At 40.9% G+C, this 25,829-nt stretch overlaps 2 protein-coding genes across 2 annotated transcripts in view; both read left to right on the top strand.

Moving 5' to 3' along the window:
- Positions 1-25,829, top strand: part of LOC139925914 (tripartite motif-containing protein 16-like) — a 303,498-nt gene that overhangs the window by 263,636 nt on the left and 14,033 nt on the right. The window lies entirely within an intron of this gene.
- Positions 648-18,972, top strand: LOC139912278 (WD repeat-containing protein 37). Its single transcript, XM_071900039.2, has 14 exons — positions 648-778; positions 2,020-2,187; positions 6,253-6,349; positions 6,798-6,893; positions 7,102-7,166; positions 10,932-11,067; positions 12,390-12,461; positions 13,124-13,168; positions 13,334-13,410; positions 13,681-13,918; positions 14,828-14,969; positions 16,707-16,841; positions 17,797-17,911; positions 18,603-18,972. Exons 2-14 carry the CDS (start codon positions 2,050-2,052, stop codon positions 18,732-18,734), a joined length of 1,488 nt encoding a protein of 495 aa, XP_071756140.1. The 5' UTR covers positions 648-778; positions 2,020-2,049; the 3' UTR covers positions 18,735-18,972.

Raw genomic sequence — 25,829 nt, 5'->3', positions numbered from 1 at the left:
GTTGAAAGTATATTATGTTCATTATAATGTCCTTGTACTTATACAAAGCTTGTCTCTTGCAGTGGGCTAGCACCGATACGTTCCGTTCTCACCTGCATTGTGAGAGGGCCACACCAAGGTGTATTCAAAATCTGGCAATTTAATGTTGCCTCGCTTATTGGCAAATATACATACCTGGTAGAACATGGCATGACATGACAGAACATTTGGGAATCGTTAAAAGACACTCTTCAGTTCGGCATGCATATAGTTAATCAAGCATCGCCCATGTAAATAAAATTTCATCTTTTTGGATTGGTTTGCCTGTTATTTACACAAATTATGTACACTAAAATACATTAATGGGGTGCGGTAGAGCGCTGTGTTGACAATTTTTTTTTAAAACGGGGTTTTATTTTAAGTGCTTGGTGGGTCATTAATACGCAGAATTTACCAGGAGACCCCAAAGATTAGTAAAGCGTCCTAAATCAGTTCTATCGGTTGTTAGCGTGGTCTGATGAGGAAGGCAACATTAAACGGTCAGATTGTGAATCGAGTTTGGTGTGAAGACCTATCTATACAACAGAGACCGAATTCAGTTTAACAACGAGCTTTTATTTTGGAAAAACTCGGGCCGGAATTGGCCTCGTTATCTTTTCTCATGTAGCAGGGCTCGTCAACTGTCAACACGGATCTCGGCAAAACCAGCACGGATTTTTCGCACATTGAAGAAAATGATCGAAAGGGCAACATTTTCCACAATATCCTGGAATAAAAGCCTGTATTTGTAGACTTTCTGGTAAGTTGAATTACATGTTCGGTCAGGCTGTCTTGCCGCTAGCTTATTAGCTAGCAAGCAAGCTTGGTAGTAGCTAACTGAGATAGCTAGGGTTAGCTAATGTTAGGCAACGCAATGCAATAAGGCAGTACAGCTAACATTGTCTCGTCTTACTAATGTTGGTGTTCAGTTGCAGCCAGGGAAATGTATTCATTCGCTCGTTTTCTAACCAACCTAAACGTTTTTCCTGCCAAATTGTACTGTAGTTGAACACAACGTAGCCTAACGTTGTTTCATTTCCCTCACATCTTTATGTCACATCAGTGACAGCAACGGTAACGGTACTCAGCAAGAGGAACTGGCAGTTTATCTGTCTGGCAGCTAAACATGGTTGCTATCTAGTGTCTTTAATCTAATCAGTAGAGAGACAGACATAAACGGATGTCAGTAGGAGTAATTTCTCTGTTGGTTACCGGCTAGTCAGTGACATGAAAACACCTGATTTGTTTGCATGTTGTTGTGTTAGGAGACCTTCCCATGTCTGCTCAAGGGCAAATCTGATGTTTCACTCTGACTTCATATGCCAGCTGCAGTCAGTCTCTGGGCTTTACTTGTATAATTACTGTGATATGAGCATGCATAACAATTACCCGCTCATTCTGAGAGAAACCTTCTCCTCCTTAATGTTGACACACTGTTGTAGCATTCAGAATGATATGGCCTCGATGTGTTAATACATCTGTCACCCCACTTAATCGAAATTTTAGGTTGGGAATTTCTTAAAAGAACAGTTATCATGATGTATAAATGCATAGTAATGCATCACAACATAGCCAACAACTTATAGGGCTTTTGGAATCTTAAAGATGTGCCAGTAGACTTATTTTACCTGCAATTGAAACATTTTATCATGAAAAATATTCAACATTTTTGCCTTTTCATATGCTCCTTTTACCAACAAGACACTGGTGTGCAAAGACCTACTGTTTTAATTATTGGGAATGAAATGTTCCTTCATCATTCCAAATTTCCCAGTTTCTCATCCAGTAATCCCCTTTGTTTTACTGTTATGAACCCAGTGAGGATTTGCTGAGCGTGTACGCGCTTTTTCAGCAACACCCTGCTTCACGCTCATCCGCTAACACACACTTATTCACACTTGGAAGCTGCCAAGCACAAGTGGACCCCGCCCTCCCCCCCAGCTTGTCCCAACCAGGATTCAATCCAATTTCCCTTCTCTCTATCCATTTTTCCAGTTTCAGACGTCGGGTGAGGTGGGTCTGGAAGGAGGGATGCCGGTAGAAAGCGGGAGCAGCGCCGCCGCCCGCCAGGCCAAGCAGAAGAGGAAGTCCCACAGCCTCTCCATCCGCAGGACCAACAGCACCGAGCAGGAGCGCTCCGGCCTGCAGAGAGAGATGCTGGAGGGACAGGTGACCACTCATTTTTTTGCATTTTGCTAAATTAATAATTATGCTAAAGATAAAACAAAACACTAGGAAAAAGAGTGATGAAAAAGGGCATAAAAAGCCAAGGCTGCTAGATGAGGATGACAAACTGCACTGTTAGCCCTCGTGTCACCGTCAGCCCACCTTCCTGCTGTTGCTGCTGGCACCTGTAAGCACTCTAGCTGTAAGCCTAAGCCAATTAGTTTTCAATGCATCCGTGTAGAGGGCACATAATGGTTTGTATTGTTGCTGGCTAAGCATGCCACACACTATTAGTGCATGAATGCCTTAAGGTTATTTTTCCACTGTGGTTAAGACAGATGGAGTCAGTAAAGACCTATCCATTTGTGCATCACTTAGTGTGGATCAATTGTATCAAATAACAATATCAAATATTGCTTGTTTGTTGTTTAAGGGAAGCAAGTCAAACTTAAAGACAGTGTAGTGTGACAAGACCTAGAGTCTTTTAACAGTTTTTATAAACCGTAGTTGATTTAAAACTAACTAACTAACTAACTTCATCATTCTGTAAGGCAAGAGTTTGCATAGTGAATGTGATCGAAGGAAGCCTTGATGTGTTGTTCTAAATGGAGTCTTATAGTCTCCGAACCTTATTAGCTCTTAATCCGGGCCAAAATTCTGACACTGCAGGAGAACAAGGAGATTAAACCACAGCTCTCGTTCCCTGGGCTGTTGATTAATGAGGTGCGATGTTCTTAATAACAACGGCACACAGCTTATTGAGAGAGAGACCAACTAGCTTGTCTGCTGCCTTTTTCACTGTACGTCTGGCAGGTAAGACCTACAGAGAGAGTATGATTCTCACAGAGCAAAGCAGGGCTGCACGATTATGATTAATTGTAAATTATGGTTCATCCCATTGAACCAAATGTTAATGTTAGGTGTGATGTCAAACAAAACTTTTCATATAATATTCCTTAAAATGTTTCATACCTCATTTTCAGAGTTTTAAATAAAATGTGCTTGTTATCATCAGTTCATCCCAAAATCACCATATCATCACAATATGATTCTTCAAAGATGATGATATTGATATATCACCCAGCCCCAGGAACAAAATTATTTGTGCCAGTATTTTAGAATAACTAATTGAGGAAACTAAAACCGTGATATATGATTATACACAAATATACACAAACTGTGCAGTCCAAGTGCAAAGTAGCCTATGTTCTACCCGTAGCCAGTTGCGAGGATCCATTTCTGACTGGATGTGGTGCAGTGGGTTTAATCCCTTCCTCATGACTTGTTGTTTTTTCACTCTGGTCTCTCTGGTGCTAGTCCTCTGATAATCTGGAGTCCTACTTGAGAATGGAGGTAAGTTTCAGGTGTCAGACGGTAGTGTATTTTTTAGATAGTTTAGATGTAGCTTTAGTATCGTACTGGTGTAGTTGAAGTGTGATTAGAGCTGACAGTGGGTGTGGTGGGGGTGTGTGTGTAGTGTTTCTAAAATGCCAGAATTGACTGTTGAGTCTTCTGGAGGCGTCGTGGGACTAATTTAACTGTGCATCTGTAATGGGAGGAGCCCACTTGATAACTCCAGTGACATTCCTGCTCTCAACCCCCCCTCTCCTTCCCCTTCCCTCCAACATGCAGGCCAGATTTCGACTTGGCACTCACCTTGGTTACATCAGTATTGTGTATTTGTATGTACATGTCTAGAATGTGATTTCTCTGTGTTCACTAGATATATCCTTTCCCCTAATGGTGCGATCACACCTACAGTTGGTTTTCTCTTGTCTGAACCATAGTGGAAAAGTTGACTTTGTTCCATTTTTGTGTTTGGTTTGTTCAGGTTCACACTGCCCAAGTACAAGTGAACCAGGACTTGTAAACAAAAGTCACATGACTCACAAGTAGCTTGTTTATTGGACAGAGTTTTGGTAACCTGTCAAAACAAATCCGATTCCAGTCCTTGTAACTTTTGCTGATTATCAAATCCAAGAATGCCAAGTCGATACTTGTGTCCTTGTGGAGAAACTTGTCTCCAAGTTGTCATGGGGAGAACCATCTTCTCATGAAAGTAAGCACAGAGAAGCTTCCTTACCGTTTGAGATGGACTGTGTGCTTCATGTCACACACGTGATTAATTAAGACACACAGCTGTTCATTTTCCCACCTGTTAACCGGCTCTTGGGGCTTTCAATTCTTGTCCATCCTGTCGTTCTTTTGTTTTGGAATCGTGCTTCAGCGGTTAGATATTACATAAAATGCGTCATGGAGAAGACACGTACGCGCAAGAACGCATATTGATAATCAGCCTTTAGCTCAGCATGATGGACTTGTCTGCGCTCTTCTTCTCTGGTGTTCATACCAGTTAAGAACACATGAAGAAATAGCTGAACATGAGCATCAGTCCAGACTTCATTTTGTTCTGCTAGGCTTTCCAAGCATGAGACTATCAGATGTCAACATCCGTCTCCTTCTACCCATAATCCCTTGCGTTTTGGGATCATTACCGCACTGCAGTTCTCTTGGCATTGTTCTCACCTGGACAAACAAACCAAACTAAAGGAGTAAACCCTCTAGAGTTCAAATAAACCGCTCCAAACAAGCTTGGTGTGAACAAACCCTTAGTTCTAATCTCTTCTACATGCGCTGTCAGTGTAAGCAACACTGTATGCTACATGTTTCATAATGTACCCTGCCCCAAGCTGCAGTCCTTTTGCTGTATGGTTATCCTAATGTGTGCACTGTAGCATCCGCCTGTGAGTGCTAACATCACACTTCACTGAGCTCCTTTAGGGAAAAATACTGGGACTGCAACCAGCGGGACATTATGTCTGTATACTGGGCTGCATCAGTATTCAAGGCCAAGTCTCCTTCCATATTTGGCTCGCATTGTCCGGGCTTTGGTGGAGTCAGTATTTCTGTGCCAGTAGCCCTTTCATTGATTCTTTCTTTCCTGTATGAAACAGGAGTTCAGTCTTATTTCCTTCCTCAAGCGTTTTATTGTGCAATAAGAGCGCTTTCTGCTGCTTCGTTCCAGCAACAAGACAGTAACATGGTGTAAGCAGGCCGGAAAATATGGTTGTACAGGCTTCCATAACAACGGCTTAGCATTTGGATTCCCTAACTCATTCCCATCTCAGTAATACCTGCTCATTTCATCATGTATTTACGTTCTATTTTAGACATTTAGCTGATATTTTAATCCAGTGTCTGAGCAGATAAGTGTCTTGCTCAAGGCTTTGACAGGAAATATCTGCTGTTTCAGCAATCAAACCCATGATGTTGTGGTTACAGGATTGTCTCTCTAACCCTATGAATATTGGTTCCCAACTTCCCAGTCATTTTTTGTGTTGAGTACCCCTCCAAAGAGATGTGCATTAGGCCATGGGCTTCCTTTTGATATGATTTTGTCGGCGGGACCCCCATTTGAGGTTTCTTTTTAATGACCTTTCCTGTAGATTAGAATCACACTCCCATGGTATATTGCTGTACATTTCTATGGTTTTTGTTTCAGTCTCTTTGTTCAACATTTATTTTCTACGCTCAGTATGTATTCTCCTTTTTTCAGCCCCACCCTGCTTCACATTCACTCAGTAATACACATTAACATCTGGGAGCTGCCCAGTACAACCACAGTCTCCTACTGTTGGCCAATGGGAGCCGCCCAGTACAACCACAGTCTCCTACTGTTGGCCAATGGGAGCTGCCCAGTACAACCACAGTCTCCTACTGTTGGCCAATGGGAGCCGCCCAGTACAACCACAGTCTCCTACTGTTGGGCAATGGGAGCTGCCCAGTACAACCAGTCTTCTACTTTTGACCACTGGGTATCTGTTCCAAGGCAGTTTAGAGTTCAGTGCCTTGCCTAAGGGAACCTTGACAGTATTTGTTGTGGGAAGTAAGAGTGTTACTTAGTCAGTGTCCCTGCCCAAATGTTCCCAGTTCTAGCTGCTAGTCTGTTTCTCCATCCTTCAGACCACCCCCCCCCCCCCCCCCCCCCACCCTTCAGGTACTGTACCTCTTCGCAGTGATAAACTGGTGTTTCCCTGGTGTTTGATGGTGTCTTCTTTGCCCCTGCAGGACTCCAAACTGCCCCTGTCCCTGAGGAGCAATCTGCTGGACCTGTTCGGTCAGATCGAGAGGGAGTTTGAGAACCTCTACATAGAAAACCTGGAATGTAAGTTCAGCAGAGACACAGACAGGCACTTGCACCATTCTGTATATTAAACCTTTTATTTATCCAGGGGAAGTTGACTGAGCATATATATCCTTTTACAGCAGCACCCTGCTTCAAAAGTGCTTCCCTTAGCACCTTTAATGGAGCCAGCAGTGCAAGTCTAGCCTTTATTATAGCTGATGATTTGTTAATATGTTTGTTTTGCATCTTTTATTTTACAGCACTTTATATAAGTTGATGAAAAGTGCTACGCTATGCTAAACTCAGCTATAATTGTTTTTCACAATATTTCAATTATTCATACTACAGTAGTTATTCTCATTATTTTTTTATTATTGTCATACAATTTAATGGTTTTATGGACGTTATTAGACATTAGTTGGAAAGCGCAGAGTGTCTTTGGCCTTCCTGCTCTCAGCCTTTAACACCTGAGCTGTTTGACTTTCAGTGCGCAGAGAAATCGAGACGCTGAATGATCGCTTGGCTGCAGAAGGACAGACTATCGAAGGGGGCGATTTGGCCAAGGGAGCGCTCAAAACGAAAGGTGAGACACCGTCTAACCTCCATTCACCTTAGGCTATGTCATGTACATTTGTGTTTTCCAGGGATAAGAATCTACGTGATTTGGTCAGTGAAATATTTTGTATTGCTTCTTTATATTTGTTGTAATGCATATTTTCCTTCCTCTTCTTATTGTTATTATCAGTCCATAAAGTGTCCATCTTTCTGACTGTTCTGACTTTTGTTTATAGCGAGTCATAGCACAAGTCAGCTGTCACAGAAACTAAAGACGACCTACAAGGCCTCCACAAGCAAGGTAAATATTGTCTTTTTGCCAGCTGCCATATATAATGCTCAAGAAATTTGGACATTATAAACATTTTATTGTATTATTGTGTTAGAAACATTTTAGGTTGAAGTCTACTTGCAGATATTTTAGTGATGCAGTATTTTTATGAAGGTATTGTTGATGATGCAATGGTTTGAAAAAATATGTTAAACTGTCCATTGGCAATTGTACCATGGAAGGTGTAATACAGGTTTTATTGGTAAGTTTGCTTATGATAATTTACTGTAATTTCACTTGAAACAACATTTGGGTCTTATCTACCTCTTCAGCTTAAGATGACTTGACTTTTGAATTTTAAAGAAAAAAAAATTGCTGTCTTTTTCACCTTGTGCTCTTAGCCGCGTTCAAATTCTTGCCATGCCAGAGTAGGTGGATCCCGCAACTTCAGCGTAACCAGCTGGGAGTTGTGGGGTGGAGACTCATGGGTAATTTGTTGATTTCTCCCCGTGTGCCAATATGCATGAGCAGCCCAGCCAGGGGGTCGACACGCCCTCCCCAAGGCACTTGGTCATTCAAATGTAGGAGTTTAGTTTTTATATTTAATTTTTCTTTTTTTTTTTTTACGTGAGATGAAACATTAATTCTTTATCTCACTAACAGGCTTTTTTCAGTTGCACCTCCTTGGTTTTTAATTTAGCTACTTGTCGGCATTCACATAATGGTACACAATGGAGACATCTTGTCCATTCAGCGGCCGTTACTCACAAATGCTTCTTGTGCCTTGATGTAATAAGGATTCAAGGTGGAAGGGCATTTGTCGGCTCCCTTAGATCAACATCGCTCCATCATGGCAGAGTGTGCGGTCTGTTGAACTGAGCTTGGCCATATCAGATTTTGTGTCCTGTTTTGTTTTTTTGTTTTTTTTTACATCATTGAATAATAGTCATAACAATGGGTCCGGGTTAGATTACTGAGCTTACATTAGAAAACCTGATATCACTTGGTAATATCTGTCAACAGATATCTTAATATCTGGTTTCACTGACAGTAATAGATTCATTGTGATCCTTCAGCTCAGTGTGTAGAACATGACACTGCCAGCGTTAGTTATTTCCCTGTGTAGCTCAGTATGTAGAGCAAGACTCTAACACTGCCAGGGTCAGCGGGTCCATTCCCCGAGCAGCTGAGTCATTAGAGCACTGGTTCCCAAAACGGGGGCCAGGGACTCCCAAGGGTCCTTAACAGGGTTCCATTGGGTCCCCAGGATTAGTTTAGTTTTACTATTATTTATATAGAGAAAGAAATATAATCCCGCACACTGTCTACACTTGCATAATACTTTATCGTGACCTCTCTCTATATTCACCTTCTTTGGTTTTCATCCTACGCACCTGTCATTCTTTTCCTTTATTTACTATTATTTCATTCACAAGACGTTAGCGTAAATAGAGAGAATGTAAAAACAGGAGAGAGAATGTATTCTGATCATAGGTTTCACTCTTCCACTGTTATCTGGGGGTCCATGATGCAAAATCTTGATCAAATGGGGTCTAAATTGCCTATAATTAGGGGGTTCCTGACACCTAAAATATTGGGAAACCCCTGGATAAGAGCATGGTACTAAGACTGTCCATGTGGGGCCACCCCTGCTCAGATTTGTTGGGTAATGTGAAATATTTGGCTTGGATTATTTGTAAAATTCAACCTCTCCACTCATTATTCAATGATTATAAAACAAGCAAAAGTGTGATATGGCCATGGCAGACCGCACGCTGAAGCTGCGTACTATAGGCCATTAACTGCTGGGTGCGTTAGATTCACTACTCAGACAGTTTCTGAAAGCTTACTTTGCAATGCTTTGTGTTTCCTTAAACCTTCCTATGCCCGTTGCTTAAATGTGTTAAATGTAGCATGTTGCACCAATGTTACATTTGAACAAGTTCTGGATTCCTAATCATCCTCCAGTACAGCAGTTAACAGCTGCAGGAATAATGTTGAAATACACCTCCAGAAACCCAAAACTTCAAAATCATGTCACATTGCATTTATATTACAGAAATATCATATTGCAAAAAAATGCATTACATTCACATCACACAGAAAACCATGTTGCATTGCGTTCATATTGCATAGAAAACCATATTACATTGCATTTATATAGCACAGAAAACCATGTTACATTGCATTCACATAGCACAGAAAACCAAGAATCCACATCTCTAACCATATGTCATGACTCACTGTGGTTCAGTGTAATTCAGAGCTGCTGTCCAGACTGGCTGTAGGTTAGCGGACCATGCTGCTTGCTAACAACCAGCAAACCCTGGTAGAAAAGAGTCCCACCAGGCTTATCAATGGCATTTTGATCAAAGCTTCAGCTATTGGTAGTATTTTTTTTAATTTATTTTGGCTACAGTGTTAATTTAGCAACTTATGACAATTTCCACAATTTGAATGATATGCTTTGTTATATGTGTACAATGAGGTTAACTTTTCAAATGTATGATGTCGTTCTTTATGCTGTCCTGCTTCCTTTCAGTTGGAACTTGTTTAGTGGTCTGTGCCCAAAGCGAACCCCAAGTCCAGTTTGTATCATCCCAATCTTTAATGTAAACACCTCGACCCGCCGGGCTGCTGACACGACTGATAACTATTATTATTTGATGCCCTCTTGTCTCGCCATAACTCAATATTCTTTACCCCTCCCCTCCGCCCCCTCTTCTAGCATTTTCTTTTGCGGTTTTGCATTTACCGTAATCCACTTTTGATAAATGCAATATACAGTACTGATACATGTGTCTGCATTTGTGTTGATACCAGATCTGGGTTGAATAGTAGTTGACAGTAACTATTAGAGCTTGTTTTGATCTACTCGGAGTGCCACATGGGTGGGGTTTTCTGCAGTTGGAGAATCATATAGTGTCAGAAAAGTTGTGAGTTATAGAAATATAAACTTAATTGACTTTGAAAGAGTTTAAACTTTGTGGCACTCAATGTATTGTCCTATGTGAGGCAACCCCGCCCATCCGGTGCTCGGAGTAGATTAAAACAAACGCCAACCAACATTTCTTTGTGAATACTATTGGACCCAGGACTGATTGATACGAATAATGCCAATGTCAACCAAAGCTTCTTAGCCTTGGCGTACTGTCGGGACCTTGCTGACCAGTTCCTCAGTGATCCTCAGTTCTGCTGACCCCGCTTCCTCCCTCCGTTACACCAGGGTTCCTACACAGTTTCAGAATTAGGACTTAAAAGTGTGGAAGAGTATGAAAACATATTGTTGTGCAGCCTCTACTCGTTGTAGACGCACTGCTATTTGACATAATTTGATGAAGAATAAACATCAGCTATTGCCAAGCCGTAATCGGCATACCAGGGTTCCCATGGGCCTTGAAAGTCATTGAAAGTTTGTGGATTTGAGGATAAATAAAATAAGGCCTTAAAAGTTTTTCAAAATGAATGGATGATTAAAATATAGCACCCAAATTCATTGATTTCTTGAGAAAGATAATGATTAAAAAAAGTAATGTCTTACCCCAAAACACGCCAATTCTGAGCACTTGAATTTCACCAAACAAGACCTTAAAAGTCAATGAAAAGTCCTTGAAATCGATGTCCCAAGTGAGTGTGTTCACCCTGGCGCACATCACATGACAAAAAGTCTTCCAAACCCCTCAAGAAAACGAGGAGAAAGTGGTATTTTGAAAGGAGAATGTGTAGGAGCCCTGTCAGGTGCGTGTCTGTGCTGTCAGGCGCTGTGTGTTAACGCTCTGCTGCTGTCGGCGTCAGATTGTGTCCAGCTTCAAGGCGACCACGTCCCGCGCCGTGTGCCAGCTGGTCCGGGAGTACGTGGGCCACCGGGACGGCATCTGGGACCTGAGCGTCACCCGCACGCAGCCGGTGGTCCTGGGCACCGCCTCCGCAGGTCCATTCACCTTACTTTCTAGCTCTTTCTTTCTTCTGTTTCCTACTGTCATTCTCTCTCCCCGACTCTTTCTCTCTAACCATCACCCTCTCTCTCTTTGTCTCTCCTTCTCTGTCTGGCTCTCTAAGTCTCTTTCTTCCTTAATGTCTCTCTTTTGTTCCTTCTCTCTAACACTATTCCTTTCTGTTTTTGTTTCTTGTACTCTCTCTCTCCAACTCTCTCTAACCCTCTCTTTCTTTTTCTTTCCCTTTCTATTTCTTACTTTCGCTCTTTTTCTCTCTAACTCTTTCTTTCTAAGTCTCTATAATTCTCTCTGGTAACACTTTACAGTAAGGGTCACTAAGTTAAGGGTTAGTTAATGCTTAATAAGCATTAACTAACCCTTAATTAACAGTTAACTAATGTGTCTGGTAATCATTTACTAATGGTGTTCATGTTAACTAAGGTATTAATTTATACATTATTTAATAGTCATCTTTATAAACTATTAAATAATGCATAAATTAATACCTTAGTTAACATGAACACCATTAGTAAATTACACATTAGTTAACTGTTAATTAAGGGTTAGTTAATGCTTATTAAGCATTAACTAAACCTTATTAAGCATTAACTAACCCTTAACTTAGTGTACCCTTATTGTAAAGTGTTACCTTCTCTCTCTCACTGTCTTTCTTTTCTATAGTCTCTGTTTCTTCCTTTCTTTTGTTCCCCGCCTCTCTAACACTGTCTGTAATACTTTCTTACTTTCTTTCTCCAACTCTTTCTTTTGCTCTTTCTCTTTTTCTTTATTCTTTCTCTGTCTCTCATCTTCCTTTCTCTTACTCTCTCAAACTCTCTACATCCCTCTGTTAAAGAACAATACCAGTGTCTTTTTTTTTTTTTTTTAAGTCAGCACCAGCAGTCCAGGTTCCTCTATGGTGTCTGCACACAGTCAGTATAGTTGCAGATATCAGGCTTTCTGTTTTCTCCTTCTTTCATTGAGCTGAGTCGAGTGTTTTCATCTCAGCGCTGCGTTACGTTCCGCTCTGCTTCCTGTCAATCAGCTGACACCACAGGAAGAAATGGAAGTCTCCTCCAGGAAATAATCCTCAGAAACACTTTACTGTCACTGTTACTGTGGCTTTGATTTAGGGCGTCTTTGTTGACAGCAGTTCTTTTTAAGTTTGTATTTTAAAAACAACGAAAAACAAGTAAATGTTAAAATCCACGCGGCATTCATTGCAAAGTGTTGTAAACTATACATAGACAGAAATAAAAGGGCTATAACTCTAAATCACTTTGGTATTCTCTTTCAACTTTTCCCTAATTTGTCCCAACAGACCACACTGCCATGCTGTGGAGCATTGAGACGGGAAAATGCCTCCTCAAGTATATGGGCCACCAAGGATCAGGTATGACAAGTTAGAGACGCACATTTCTATGAATAGATATGATTAAATTCACTCACACTGTGCCTACAAAACAGTGCTTCTCAACTTCTTTTGCTGCCTCTGTTGCTGTTGTAAACACCCAGAATGAAAATGATGTTTGGAAGATGCTTAGAGGTTAAATATTAATTATTTTGCATTCATTACATAGATTAAAACATAAAAATAAAGTGGTTCATTCAAAATCATTTTTTTCACATTCTAAATATCATTTTGCAACCCCCTGGGGTCCCGAACCACAGGTTGAGAAGCGCCGCTATAAAGGAAATTCACTGAGCATACCAACATTATGACGAGCTGAATCAAAGTGAAAACTAAAATCCCTTGTAGTGACTCAATATTAGGAAGGTGTTCCTAATATTTACACGCTTAGTTACTACTAGAAAGTGGAAGTTCTCTTCAGAATATTTTAATTAATTAATTTATTATTGTTTTAATAATAATTTAATAAAGTTTTGGTTAGCATGCAAGTGAATCTCATTAATTTGAAGCTAATTGGAAACCACCATCAAAAAATGGAAGGTAAGGGGTAATGATGGCTATGACAGAGGAGACGCATAGAAAACAACTTTTTTTTCTTTTTTTTTGTAACCTGCTATATGTTCCCTGTCTCCCTCTCTCCCCAGTCAACTCCATCAAGTTCCACCCCACTGAACAGATGGCTCTAACAGGTAATGATCCAAAACTAACTTAAACCGACTCTGCGTTCAGACCAGTAGCAGCCACATCCAGGGTTTCCTTATAATTTATTTGACTGTAAAACTTTTGAAAGTGATGTTTGGAAGAAGGTTTGTGTTGGTCTTGATGCTCTGTTTGCCCCCCCCACTCCCTCTCAGCCTCTGGAGACCAGACGGCTCATATCTGGAGATACATGGTGCAGCTGCCGACGCCACAGCCGGTCGCTGACATCAGTGTAAGCATGACCAGCGGTGGTATTACTGCAACCCACAACCTGTGTGTGTGTGTGTGTGTGTGTGTGTGTGTGTGTGTGTGTCTGTGTATGAGTGAGTTTCCCATGCTCGTGTTTCTGCGTATGTGTGTTTGTGTATCTGCTTGTGTACACTCTTGTATATCTGTGTGTACGTATCCATCGCCTGAACCCACAGCATCAACACATACATGTTTGTTTGGACCTTCACTGTTTGTGGCACTGAATTCCCCCCTCCCTCCCTCTCTTCAGCAGCAGGCGCCGTGCGACGACGACGTGGATTTCTCAGACAAAGACGAGGCGGACGGCGAGGCGGAGGGTCCTAACGACTGCCCGTCGCTCCGCATGGCCGCCACCACGCTGCGCAGCCACCAGGGCGTGGTGATCGCCGCCGACTGGCTGGTGGGGGGGAAGCAGGCGGTGACGGCCTCCTGGGACCGAGCCGCCAACCTGTACGACGTGGAAACCTCCGAACTGGTCCACTCCCTCACCGGTACGACAGAGGGATAATTGATATTCCCAATATATACTTCTATATATATATAACTGTTTCTACATACTTTCAGCTAGAGACTCTGAACCGCTTTAAAATGTTCAGGTGCTTTTGGAGATGTGTGGATGTGTTCAACCTTTTGATACTTTTAATTAACGTTAGACTGAAATTTAGGTTTGACAATATTAGTCTTTTATTAAAAATGATATATCAGCCAGTCAGTGTCCTCCACCTCTGATATGATGGATATGATGCAGGTGGTTTGATCACATATTTATTGTAGAATTGATCAGCATTACACTGTTTAGTAGTAGTAGTAGTAGAAGCAGTAGTAGCAGTATTATTATCCTGGGTTAATCAAAACTGTAGGGGAAACACTGAATACCAACCTATTTTTTCACATGACACGATCAAATTTTATAATATTGAATATCTGGAAAAAAATCTTGGCAATCGGCGGCTTCAGTCCAAAAATCTGTTGAACTCTACTCTGTATACTTTTTAAGATATTAAACTTTTAGCCTTAATTTTTCCCATAGAAATGAATTCTAAAGAGTGAATAGCTTTCAAAAGATTAACTGTTCTAATGAACTCTTTTAGCTTTTTAACTCTTCATGCTGAGGACACATTTTTCCAGGAAATGTGCTTTTTCAGTGCAATAATGGCGATGATGATGATGATAATAATCACACACTGGGAGGTCAGAGGTCAGCAATAGAGAATATTCCATTCTGGAGAGCTGATACGAATGGAGAGATGAACAGAGGAAAGGAGGGAGGGGAAGAAAGGTGAGATTGTGGAGAGTGGGAGAGATTTGTTTGCTCTGGAAAATTTGTCTCTATACCTACTACAGTGTGTTTTCTGTGTGTGTGTGTGTGTGTGTGTGTGTGTGTGTGTGTGTGTGTCCAGGTCACGACCAGGAGCTGACCCACTGCTGCACCCACCCCACCCAGCGCCTGGTGGTCACCTCGTCCAGAGACACCACCTTCAGACTGTGGGACTTCAGAGACCCGTCCATCCACTCTGTCAACGTCTTCCAGGGACACACTGAGTCAGTCCGACACACACACACACACACACACTTTCCCTCACACGCCCTGTCAATCCGTGCTTTACTTCACACTGTGTCTGTCATATGTCTGGTGTTTCTGTTAACTTGAACCGCTTTACTCGGAAATCGCAACAAATGATTCAGGATTGATTCATTGATTTTCAGTTCCCAAGGAAATTGTTGCTTCCATAACAAAAGAAGCAGCCTTTAACTTTTGCCTTTGCAATTCAAAGTAGTCGCTACTGATGTACTGACTTATAGAAACTGACCGAAATGTCTATCTAAGCGCAGTCATAATATTTGGCTAAGATTTGACCCGTCTCCAAAGTCACTGTGACAGCCAGTTCTGAAAACCGTACGTCGTCACGGAAGAGCGGATTTCACGCGGGGAAGCGTGTCGCCACCAGTAATACTGCATTAATTAGTCCTAATTAAGCCATATGTCAGTTTAGATTGGAAGTCTCGATGTGGTCTGCCTCACCAGCCGCCGGCACGGCAAATGAACCATTAAAGCTAGCGACCAGAACCAAAGGGCCGTGCTCTCTGGTCTGTGAGGCGGATGGAAAGCTAGTGATGCGTGAGGGAACAGACAGGGTCCTGCACAGACCGGGAGAGTCTGGGGAAATGTATTTGATCATTAGGGCTGAGCGATATGGCCTGAAATTCATATCACTATATACTGCCACATTTACTGCCATAACCATAAATGAAACAATAATTAGTTTATTTTTTTAACCCCTGTGCAGAAATACTACATTCACCGTTAGTCATAAATACAAAAGTATGCTTTTATTTTGAAGGTAAACCCAACTTACTTCCTGTCTTATTCTGTCTTTCTCTGTCTGGCTTGACGCAGCTGATTCTACACTCACTCTGCTACTTTGAAGCGACCTTCAGTTTAACTGCAGCAACACGAATGAAACCGTTTATGCAAAGTTGGCTACTTGACAAATGTATTTAGTGACAGACCGACATGTAGAATATTTGGTCGGTGAGCGAGTGCCAGTATCGGTTTTAGTAAATTTTCAGTATATTGCCCCGGCACTAATTTCTAGGTCTGGGAAAGTTTGCGAACTGGACAAAAAATCTGGGAAAGGTATGGAAAAATATTGTCGTTCAGGTCAGATACACATATGACTACACACTCATTGTCATTTCACATATTGATATTTGTTGTTGTGAAACGGCGTAGCTGACAGATTGCTCAGACACATCAGCATATATTATATTGAGCATCAACCAAAATCTTACATTCCAGTCAAGAAATTCAGATCAGGATAAAGATTGGGACTTACTCAGTCGCTGCTCCCTTGATCTGTTGTTTATCTGAGTTATTTGTTGGTTTCAATGTCGGTTATTTATATGATGTCTTTACTACATGTTGTTTCATGTGTTCTTATGAGTATTTTAAACCCTGGCTGCAAACCAAATTTCCCATGGGGCAATAAAGTTGAAAGTCTGGAGGTTTGTAATGGATAAAGTGTAGGACTCCTGGACGAACGCTGGTACATTTTGGCTGTGGCTAGTAAGTTTGTCTACCTTACCAGCTTTTGCAGGTAGCCAATTATTATTTGTTGTCCCATTCTATTCTAACACTGATATTTAGCTTGTTAACGGTGAAAGGTTATTCTAGAGGTGAAAGGTTATTCTAGAGGCTCTTCTGAGGCCTCTAAGGCTTTCGGGACGGTCAGGCTGCTGTAGCTCCGGTCTGAACCGTCGTGTTTCTGTCGCCTGCAGCACGGTGACGTCCGCTGTCTTCACGGTGGGAGACAACGTGGTGTCAGGGAGCGACGACCGAACCGTCAAAGTCTGGGACCTGAAGAACATGAGGTCGCCCATAGCAACCATCCGCACCGACTCCGCCGTCAACAGGTAGGAGAACCGTAAACCTGCTGATGCACCGTAACACAGGAATACATGTGTAACTTGCATTTATTTAGCCTGTGTTTAACATGTTTTCATTCAGCAGTGATGTGCTGCAGCAGCAACACTACCGCTACTGCTAGAGAACATGCAGAATGAAGCTTATTAGGTTCATTGTATGTAACAGTTAATTGTATATTATTATGTATCATGATTTTAGCTTCCACAGATACAAATTGTAGAATATTGGTGCATTGGCAATAATTCCTTTTCACTTTGAATGTCTGCTGTTGTTGAAAATAGTCAAGATGATGATATGAGGTGAAAAAAATGGAGTAGAATAATAAAATAATTTAGTTCCTCAAATCATCACGATTAATGATTGTGATTAATAATCATGATCAGAACATTTTGCAAAATAATAACATTTTTTTTTTTTTACCCTAATAGGGCAGCCCTAAAATTAATGGTATTATTTGCCGAATTTGCTTCCAAAATAGCAGAAGTCTAGTCCTGATGTTGAGAATGAATAATTTTCTATTTTTTCTATTTCAGCAAAGTTTCAGTGTATCATAAAATCTCACATTCTGCCCATGATTCGATATGATTAATTTCAGTACTTCCAAAAAGTATAATAACTCTACAGATGTAATTTGTAAAAAGTAACTTAATTGATTCGGTCATAAATGATTAAAAACATATGTAATCCATACACCAAGGTACTAGTTCAAAGCATTCCATTTATTTTCAAGGCAAAACTTCAAACTTCAGCTCAGCGTTTCTATAGTATATTTTCAACAACTTTATGTGATATTAATCAATCACAACTTTTCAAATTGATGCAGTTGTCTTTCCAACTTCAAATCCCCTAGTAATAATTCATGTTGTGTCATGTTATACTTTAAAGAAGCATTACTATGTATGTAATGCATTACCTGTGCTGCTGTTCCTTCATCCTGTCCAGGATCAGCGTGTCGGTGAACCAAAGAATCATCGCTCTTCCTCACGACAATCGGCAGGTCCGGCTGTTCGATATGTCCGGGGTGCGACTGGCTCGACTCCCACGAAGCAACAGACAGGTCAGAGCAGGAGCAGCTGCCTCCGATTGGCCCCTCACAGCTTCCATACACACGTCTTAGGATGCAGGATTACATCTCTGCACCTCTATTTTTAAAGAGATTGATTGATGAACTCCAGCTAATGATTTTTCTCCAAAATGGATGTAAAGCGTTTTGGAAGTGAACTCTTTAACTGCAGATGAACTCACAATGCTGAAATGATCTGGTTTGTGTTGATTGGTGGCTTTACTCTGTCTGTCACTCAAAATGACACAAAAAGTAAAAATTGCTTTTGATTTTTACTGTTGATTTTATTGATTTTAGCTTTTTCTATTTTCAAATACACTGTTTTGAAAAGTAGGGATAGACTGTTATAACAAGCCGATATTGTACTTTTATTAAAATTCGGTTGTCAACCAGTCAGTCTTGTTCACCTCTGATATGATGGATATGATGCAGTTTGATTGATTACATATGCATTATAGAATTGATCAATATTACACTGGTTGCCTATGGGAGGCACTTAACCTAGATGGATTCTAAAGAGACATTTTAATGGGATTCCACACAAGTATGCGTTAATGTTATTAGAATTATTATTAGCCTCTTCCGTCAAAAATCGGGTCTAACCTCGAGTATTATTTAAATAATTTAAATAAACACGATCATTTCATTTGTAAACAAACACTCTTCTGCTTCATGCTTCCCTCAGGGTCACCGGCGCATGGTGTGCTGCTCGGCCTGGTGCGAAGACAACAACTCCTGCAACCTGTTCAGCTGCGGCTTCGACCGGCAGGCCATCGGCTGGAACATCAACATCCCCGCCCTGCTGCAGGAGAAATGACACCTTAACAACAACACCGACACCCCCCCACCCCCACCCCGCCCCAAAGGCTGGGTGACGCCGGGTGTCACACCTGATCACCCATGGGATCAGTCGGACATCTTCCCTTCCCCCCACCCAGCCTGAGGGATGGACGGGAAAAGGACTCTCTCACTCTCTCTCTCTCTCTCTCTCTCTCTCTCTCTCTCTCTCTCTCTCTCTATCGCATCGGCCGTGTTCTTTGATTCGACGCATGAAGTCCAGCCCCTTGTGTGTGTGTGTCTGTGTGTGTATGTGTCTTAATACCCACATTCAAGCGTGTGCAAGTATTGCGTGAGAGCAATTCCTCCCCACCCACCCCCTCCAAAAAAAAACGGCGGTGTACCACAATGTGAAGGACGCCTTTTTGCTTTTGTACTGAGCGCGTTTATTTTTTATTTTTTATCCCATTTAGTTTTTCTGAATTTGCTGCTGATGAAAAGAGCACAGGGACGAGTTAAGAGACGACTTGGGGGGCCGTTCTCCTTTCCCCCCCCCAAAAAAAGAGTTGAGCGCAACTGAAGTGCTGCACATACTGTATCTGCTTGACGCCGATCTAACCAATAACAGAGCCAGACTAACCTGTGCCATCGATTAGCAGAGTCATGTTTCGTTATGGAGGACAGGCCTTCGCTTTAAAGGAAAAATCCACCTTCACATACTCTTACACTGTTTTATATTAGCAGTTCATGATGTTCAGTGCATTTCAGGAGTCATTTTGTGATGCATTTTTGTAATTTTTTTACCCTCTTTCCCTTTCTACTTCTACTTAAATTAGTGATTTCCTACGTTTCCCAGAATGCCTTTAGACGACCCACAGAGAAAGAGTGTGATCGCCGCCGTCTCCTTTACTCAAAATGCATTGTGGCGCATTGCATTCTGGTCTCTCTCCTGCTCCTGTGGGTGGAGAAATTGGTCTCTCTTCTTCTTCTACGGTGGATTTCTCCCTGTATGATTGTTGAACGTCTCTCGGTGCAAAATGGCGGCTCTAGAAAGAAGCCCTCGCTCTTTGATTCTGAGGGACTGACACCAAAACCTGACGTTTACCGCTGATGTTTTACATCCTGAAACATCTTCTGCTCGAGTAGAAAATTCCCCAAAAATATGTCAACGTCATCATCTACGTTTGGCCAGTTATCCACAGAAATAAGAAAAATATACAACAAAATGGACCCAGAAATAAAAGGAGCATCACCAGTTGCTGTTTTTCCAACAGTGTTAAAGTGTTCTAGGGTGGATTTTTCCTTTTAAGAGTTTAATTCCAAAATGCTATGTTTTTAGAAAAAGTTTCTGCCTGAAATTCATAGCTTAATATTTAAAATACACATACTCCTATCCTCATGAAATTAATCTTCAAAGCTCATAAGATGGCTAATAACTCTTTTAATAATATTGCATAGTGAGTTTAGAGCCAGCCATCATGGTGTCACATGTTTTCAGATGAGGGATAATCTCATTTTGGAATGAAACTCTCCTCTTGTTTCCACCGCTCAGTGTTCAGATAGAGGGAGTCTCTGTGATCCAGTAATGCACCTTTTTTAAAAAATACCAATAGCTGTTACAAATTCTTTTTGTTGCTGTTGTAGAAAAAACGCCTTTGCAGCTCTTGTACATAGTTGACACAATCTTCATAGACAGGATGGGAAAATTCCCACCAGCCAACAACCAACTGCTGGTAAATTTTGGCTGTAGTTCGTTAAGTTTGTTGACTCAACCCAGACACTTTGGCAGGAAACCCACCAGGATTTCATTTCATGGTCCGGTTCTATCGCAAAAACCTAGTTGGCTGGTTAAAAAAAGTGAAAATGGCCGGTGTATTTTGAGATGTACCAGAAGTCAATTTCCTGCCCTGTTGACAGACAATATACTGATGACAGTCTTCTATACGTGTGGACATGTAGGACTCTGCATTGTGCCATCTAAAAGACCCGTGTGCCGGGGGGCGAGTGTGATTTCAGTGTTTCAATAACCACGTTGTGTGTGTGTGTGTAAATGAAATCCTTAGTCTCAGAGAGCGAGACGTGTTGACGTGTCTGTTAGGTGGGGCTGGGTACCGAAATGTAACACCTAGAGCTGCCATACCGGTTGGTGGTATTGGTGTCGATTTTAAAGGACTACACCGACTTTTTTGGGGGGAGTTTGGCCCTTTGGTCACCTTACTCAAGATGTGACGAGAGGATTGGCACCAAAATCATCACTGTGAGTCAGGTAGATCGCTCTGTCTGGTGCGCATGCTAACACTTTAGCATACAGTATGTTAAAGTAATTGTAGGCGACTAGCGTGATCCTAAAAGTGAGCAGAACAAAACTTGGAGCAGCACTAATGACATGCGTGTAAACCTGCCAGGGGATTGGTGGAATAGATATAAAATTAGACAAAAAAGAATTAACTGTTTGGATCCACTTTCAATGGCAGAAGATCTTTCCAAGAGACTTTGAGCGCCACTATTTTTGTTTACACAGAAGTGAGTGAAGTTAGCCAGACAGCTAAAGTTTTTCTCGCTGTTTATTCATAAAAGACTTCACAAATGGTGAAGACTGACATTTTGTTTTCAGAAGTTATGAATCTGCAGGCCATAGAAAATAACCACTTCCAACTTTGGATTACTGAGAGGTTTATTTTTGGATAATGCTGGTCACATACGATTTCTTAATATACTCCATGCTAACGTGTTAGCATGCGCGCCATACAGAGCTATCTGCCAGAGACACAGAGATGATTTTGGTGCCGGTCCTCTCATCACACAGTGGGTAAGGAGACCAATGGGCCAAACTCCCAAAAAAGCCAGAGTAGTCCTTTTTAAAGTATGAAAAATATCGAAATATAAGTTTTGTTCTCGTTTAAGGGCATTTGTAGGGAATTTGTAGGGAAGCAAATGAGCCTGGTCTGATTCTGTCTAGAAAAGCAGATGGCTTGTACACAAGTTGCACAGAAAATAATTCATCGTATAATGAAACCTGTTTTCATTAAGCAACAAAGGGATCAATATAAGAAGCATTCAACAGCCGGTATTGAATTTGAAATATGGGAAACTGGTATGAAAACATGTCCTGCGATGCCCAGCCCTACTGCTGTAACAATACAAAACGTGATTGTTAAACTGTTTTTTTTTTCCAGTTTTTTCGCAGTGCCCTTTAGTCATTAGTGTTGAAACACTGTTACAGGGATTATATCAGTGTCATATTTGTTATGGTACTTTAAAACAAGTGAAATCTCTTAGGAGTGTCGTGATGCAATAGCTGTAACCTGCTTGCTTGCCCACTGCCACTAAATACCGTCGGCCAAAAATACAAACTGCATAGAAGTGAATGGGAGATGATGTCGTAATGTGTTTGTGTGTGTTAGAGAGGATGTGACCTGATGCTGCGTCACCAGAACAATGTCCGTCCGTCCGTCTGTCTGTGATACAACTCGATGTCTGAAAACACGTTGATTCGTTCTTGTACGTGTCATCAAAACGAGACTCGCATCCCGGCGCCGTTGCCCGGACGACCGTAGTACAACCGTAGTATCGCTGTTGTACTTTGCCGTACTGTCTGTGTATTTTCAAAAGTCAGTACAGCGGCACAAACCTCGACAAACAAGCACAGTTTATTGCAAAGTGAGCGCTTCTGTCTGAATCTAGCGGTAGATTTGTGGTGTGTTTCGCAGATTTGTAACAAAAAGTTGAATCATTGAAACGATTACACTGACATGACGAACATTTCTCCCTGCAGTGTGTGTAAAGAAAAGTGCACATTTTTTGTGGATATCCACAATTTCTGTATATATATTTTGGGAACACTTTATTACAGCCTTATTCCAGTATATTAGCCTGTGTTTTAACCTATAGAAAGGTGTTTGTAACACAGTAACAATGTGTAAATACTTAAAGAAATGTAATGTTAATTGTGATAAATTGTGATTTTGGGGCAGTATAGGCAAAATTTTGTTAGTGGCTTGAAAATATTCAAGCTACATCATCACATCTAAGACTAAATACATGGAGATTTTCTTAAAACAAAGTATTACTGTGTAGTTGCAGTACTTTTCCACAGTAAATACATGTTAATACAGTGGAATAAGGCAACAGAAAGTGTTACCTTTTCTTTAAAACCATAACATTTGTATCATATAAATTGTAATATATGAAGAAAGTAGCCCATTTGGCTTTATAGTGTTTGCAGCGTTTTATTAGCCTTTATAACTTGATGAGGTGGTCCTGCATTTCTGTTTTTATTCATTTTGTGCAAATCCTTTTTATTGCTTCATGACGGGTGTCATTACTTCATCTGTCAGAGGTTTTTAATTCACGTAAAACTGATAGAGCTGTGTGTCGGTCGAGTTCATTTTCTCATTTACACCAGGGATGACTAAGATTTTTCTCTTTGTTTCTCAGTTGAATTGCCCAAATTGCTATATATCCATTTTGGAAATAAATAATATTAAAGTCGTTCTTAAATACCTCTAAAATATAGAGAATACACTGTAAAAATTAAATGGAAATTGGAGCTTAAAGCAACAATGTACTCCGGTCTCCACAGGAAACTTTTTTCCTTCAATCCATTCCTATCAAATTTGTTTGACAGAAGCACAAGTCGTCATCCCTGGTTTAAGTGACAGGAGGAAATATCAAAAGCTGTGTGTGTGTGTGTGTGTGTGTGTGCGTGTGTGTGTGTGTGTGAATGTCGATCTTTAGTTTGCTGATATTGTTTTATTCTTAGCAGACAGTTTGAAACAAGTTTCACTGCACCTGAGTGTATTTTATACGACTCTGAGCCAGTTACATGTTCAGAACTCACCTGTTCTCACTGAATGTTCACGTTGCTCACACTTTAACGTTAACGTAAATCTAGCGGAGTTCACATCGTCATCTCACTCTGAAACCCGCCGCGTCGACGCCTTGTAAAACTGTGGCTACTTGGTGTTAACGGTGTTTTGTGTGATGGAAGTGGTTTATGTAGAACAAGACGAACACCACAGCGCAGTTCTCAAAACAAAAAAAAAAAGTTGAAATCCTGTTGTGTTGATTCGACAGCGGTTGTGTGAGATTTAGCTATGTAATGAGGAACAAGCGTCTGCTTGTCAAATCAAAATAAACCGTTTGTGCTGTTTCATTCTTTTTGGTTGCCTTTTTTTGTTGGTGTATATATTTTGTCAGTGTATAAAGATGGTGGGCTGGTTCGACATTATCTGTTCCACCAATGGCTAGAAGCAACATTTACAATTTGACGATCCTGACTGGTTTATTTGAACATTTCCTCCTTTAGTTCAGTTTGTTTGGGCAGTTTGTCATAAAATAAAGGAACCGAGACGCCTGGAAATGTGGGACTCGGCCCTCTAACAAGCAAAATGCAGTGCGGAAGAATATAATATGAACCAACTACAGGAAACCACCCCAAAACACAAGGGATTATGGGTAGAAGGAGACTGATGCGGTTCCTCATGCTTGGAAAGCCTAGCAGAACAAACTGCAGTCTGGACTGATGCTCATATTCAGCTGTTTCTTCATGTGTTGAATGGTATGAACACCACAGAAGAAGAGACAGACAAGTCCATCATGCTTAAAGTTACAGGATGACAGGTTACTGTCCAATAAACAAGCTATTTGTGAGTCATGTGACTTTTGTTTACAAGCCCTGGTTCACTTGTAATTGGTCAGTGTGAATCCAAACCAAAGAAAACAAAAACTGTAGGTGTGATTACACCCGAAGTTGGTTTGATTCTCTTCAGTCTGACTCTCTTCCTTGTACTGATAGTCTTATAAATATTCATGAGTCAGGTCGATATGAGCTGTGCTGTTAGGCAAGTCAGCGGTCAGAACATGATTATACATGCAAACCAAGCATATGGAGAGAATAAAATATTCATTGTGGAGTTTGCACAGACCCTGGTTGTGTCCGGAGTTGCTCCCTGTTTGCTACCTAGTGCACTACATTAACTTTCCACCATGTTTTTGTGTCCAAATTCCAACTGTTGAATTTTATGCACTATGTAGCGCCCTCAAAAATCCCACAATGCAACAGGAAATGTAATGTCCAAAGCATGTACACTACTGAAATGAAACACATACCACAAAGCAGTGCATCGCTGCAGCTCTGTGCTGTTTTCACTGTCTGATCCCACGGGACGTCCAAAATCTACTTTTATTGCTTTTATTACTTACTCTCCTTTTATTACTCCCTATAAAGTTCCCTACTGAGTGTTTCCTTTGTAGGGAATAGTGAATAAAGGAGTGATTGAAACGTAGTCATGCACTTCCAAACTGCAACCTGGACTACAAATATTCGCAAAACATTTCCAATTCCTGTCATGACTCTTGGTTTTGTACCCTCTTTGTCTTTTTCGCAGCAAAAAAACTAACCAAGTGTCCAGTCCAGATTGGAAAAGCTAAATAAGCGTTTGACTGTGGGATTGACCGAGTGATTCATCTTACCAAACATATACAATCTTTGCTTAATGGTGTAGGAAGCCATTTTTAGGTCCACTGAATTGTGTGTTAGGTTTGATGTGAGGCAGAATAATACATCTTCACTCAGACTGAAGCGCGTAAACACAAAGTAACACAAATTAGTAAATTTATTTCCAATGATAAAAATAGTCAAGACCAATATAGCCTACATACATTCCGCATGTCTAATAAAAGTTCACTGTAATAAGCAATACTGTTCCAGTTGCTGTATGTTTTTTACATGTTCTACCTCGGGAAAGTGTGTTTTCTGGAAATAAACACCAAGAGACACTGGCTACAAAAGAAGAACACACAATATAAGGTAAATAACGGCCTTCAGGACTTTTGTAGTTAAACTAATCATTGAGAAATAAGACCAGAGGTGTAGAGGACAAAAACAAGGTCAATAAAAGTGAATATGTTTGGTGAAATTATTATATGCAGATTCCCCCTGTCAGTCAAACTTTCCATATTCAAGCATGTAATAAACTCTTTCTGTCACTAGGTGGCGGTGTGCGTTCATACTCACTCTTTTACTTTTCAATGCTGTCTAATGCATGAGGGTAAAATAACAAAATTGTGTCTAATTTACGTTAAAATTAACACATAACTGAAGAGGTGAGACATACAGTTACATCAAATACAC

The sequence above is a fragment of the Centroberyx gerrardi genome, chromosome 13 (assembly GCF_048128805.1).
Source record: "Centroberyx gerrardi isolate f3 chromosome 13, fCenGer3.hap1.cur.20231027, whole genome shotgun sequence".
NCBI lineage: Eukaryota > Metazoa > Chordata > Actinopteri > Beryciformes > Berycidae > Centroberyx > Centroberyx gerrardi.
The sequence above is the reverse complement of the archived record's forward strand: the minus strand, read 5'-3'. Positions and strand labels throughout refer to the sequence as shown.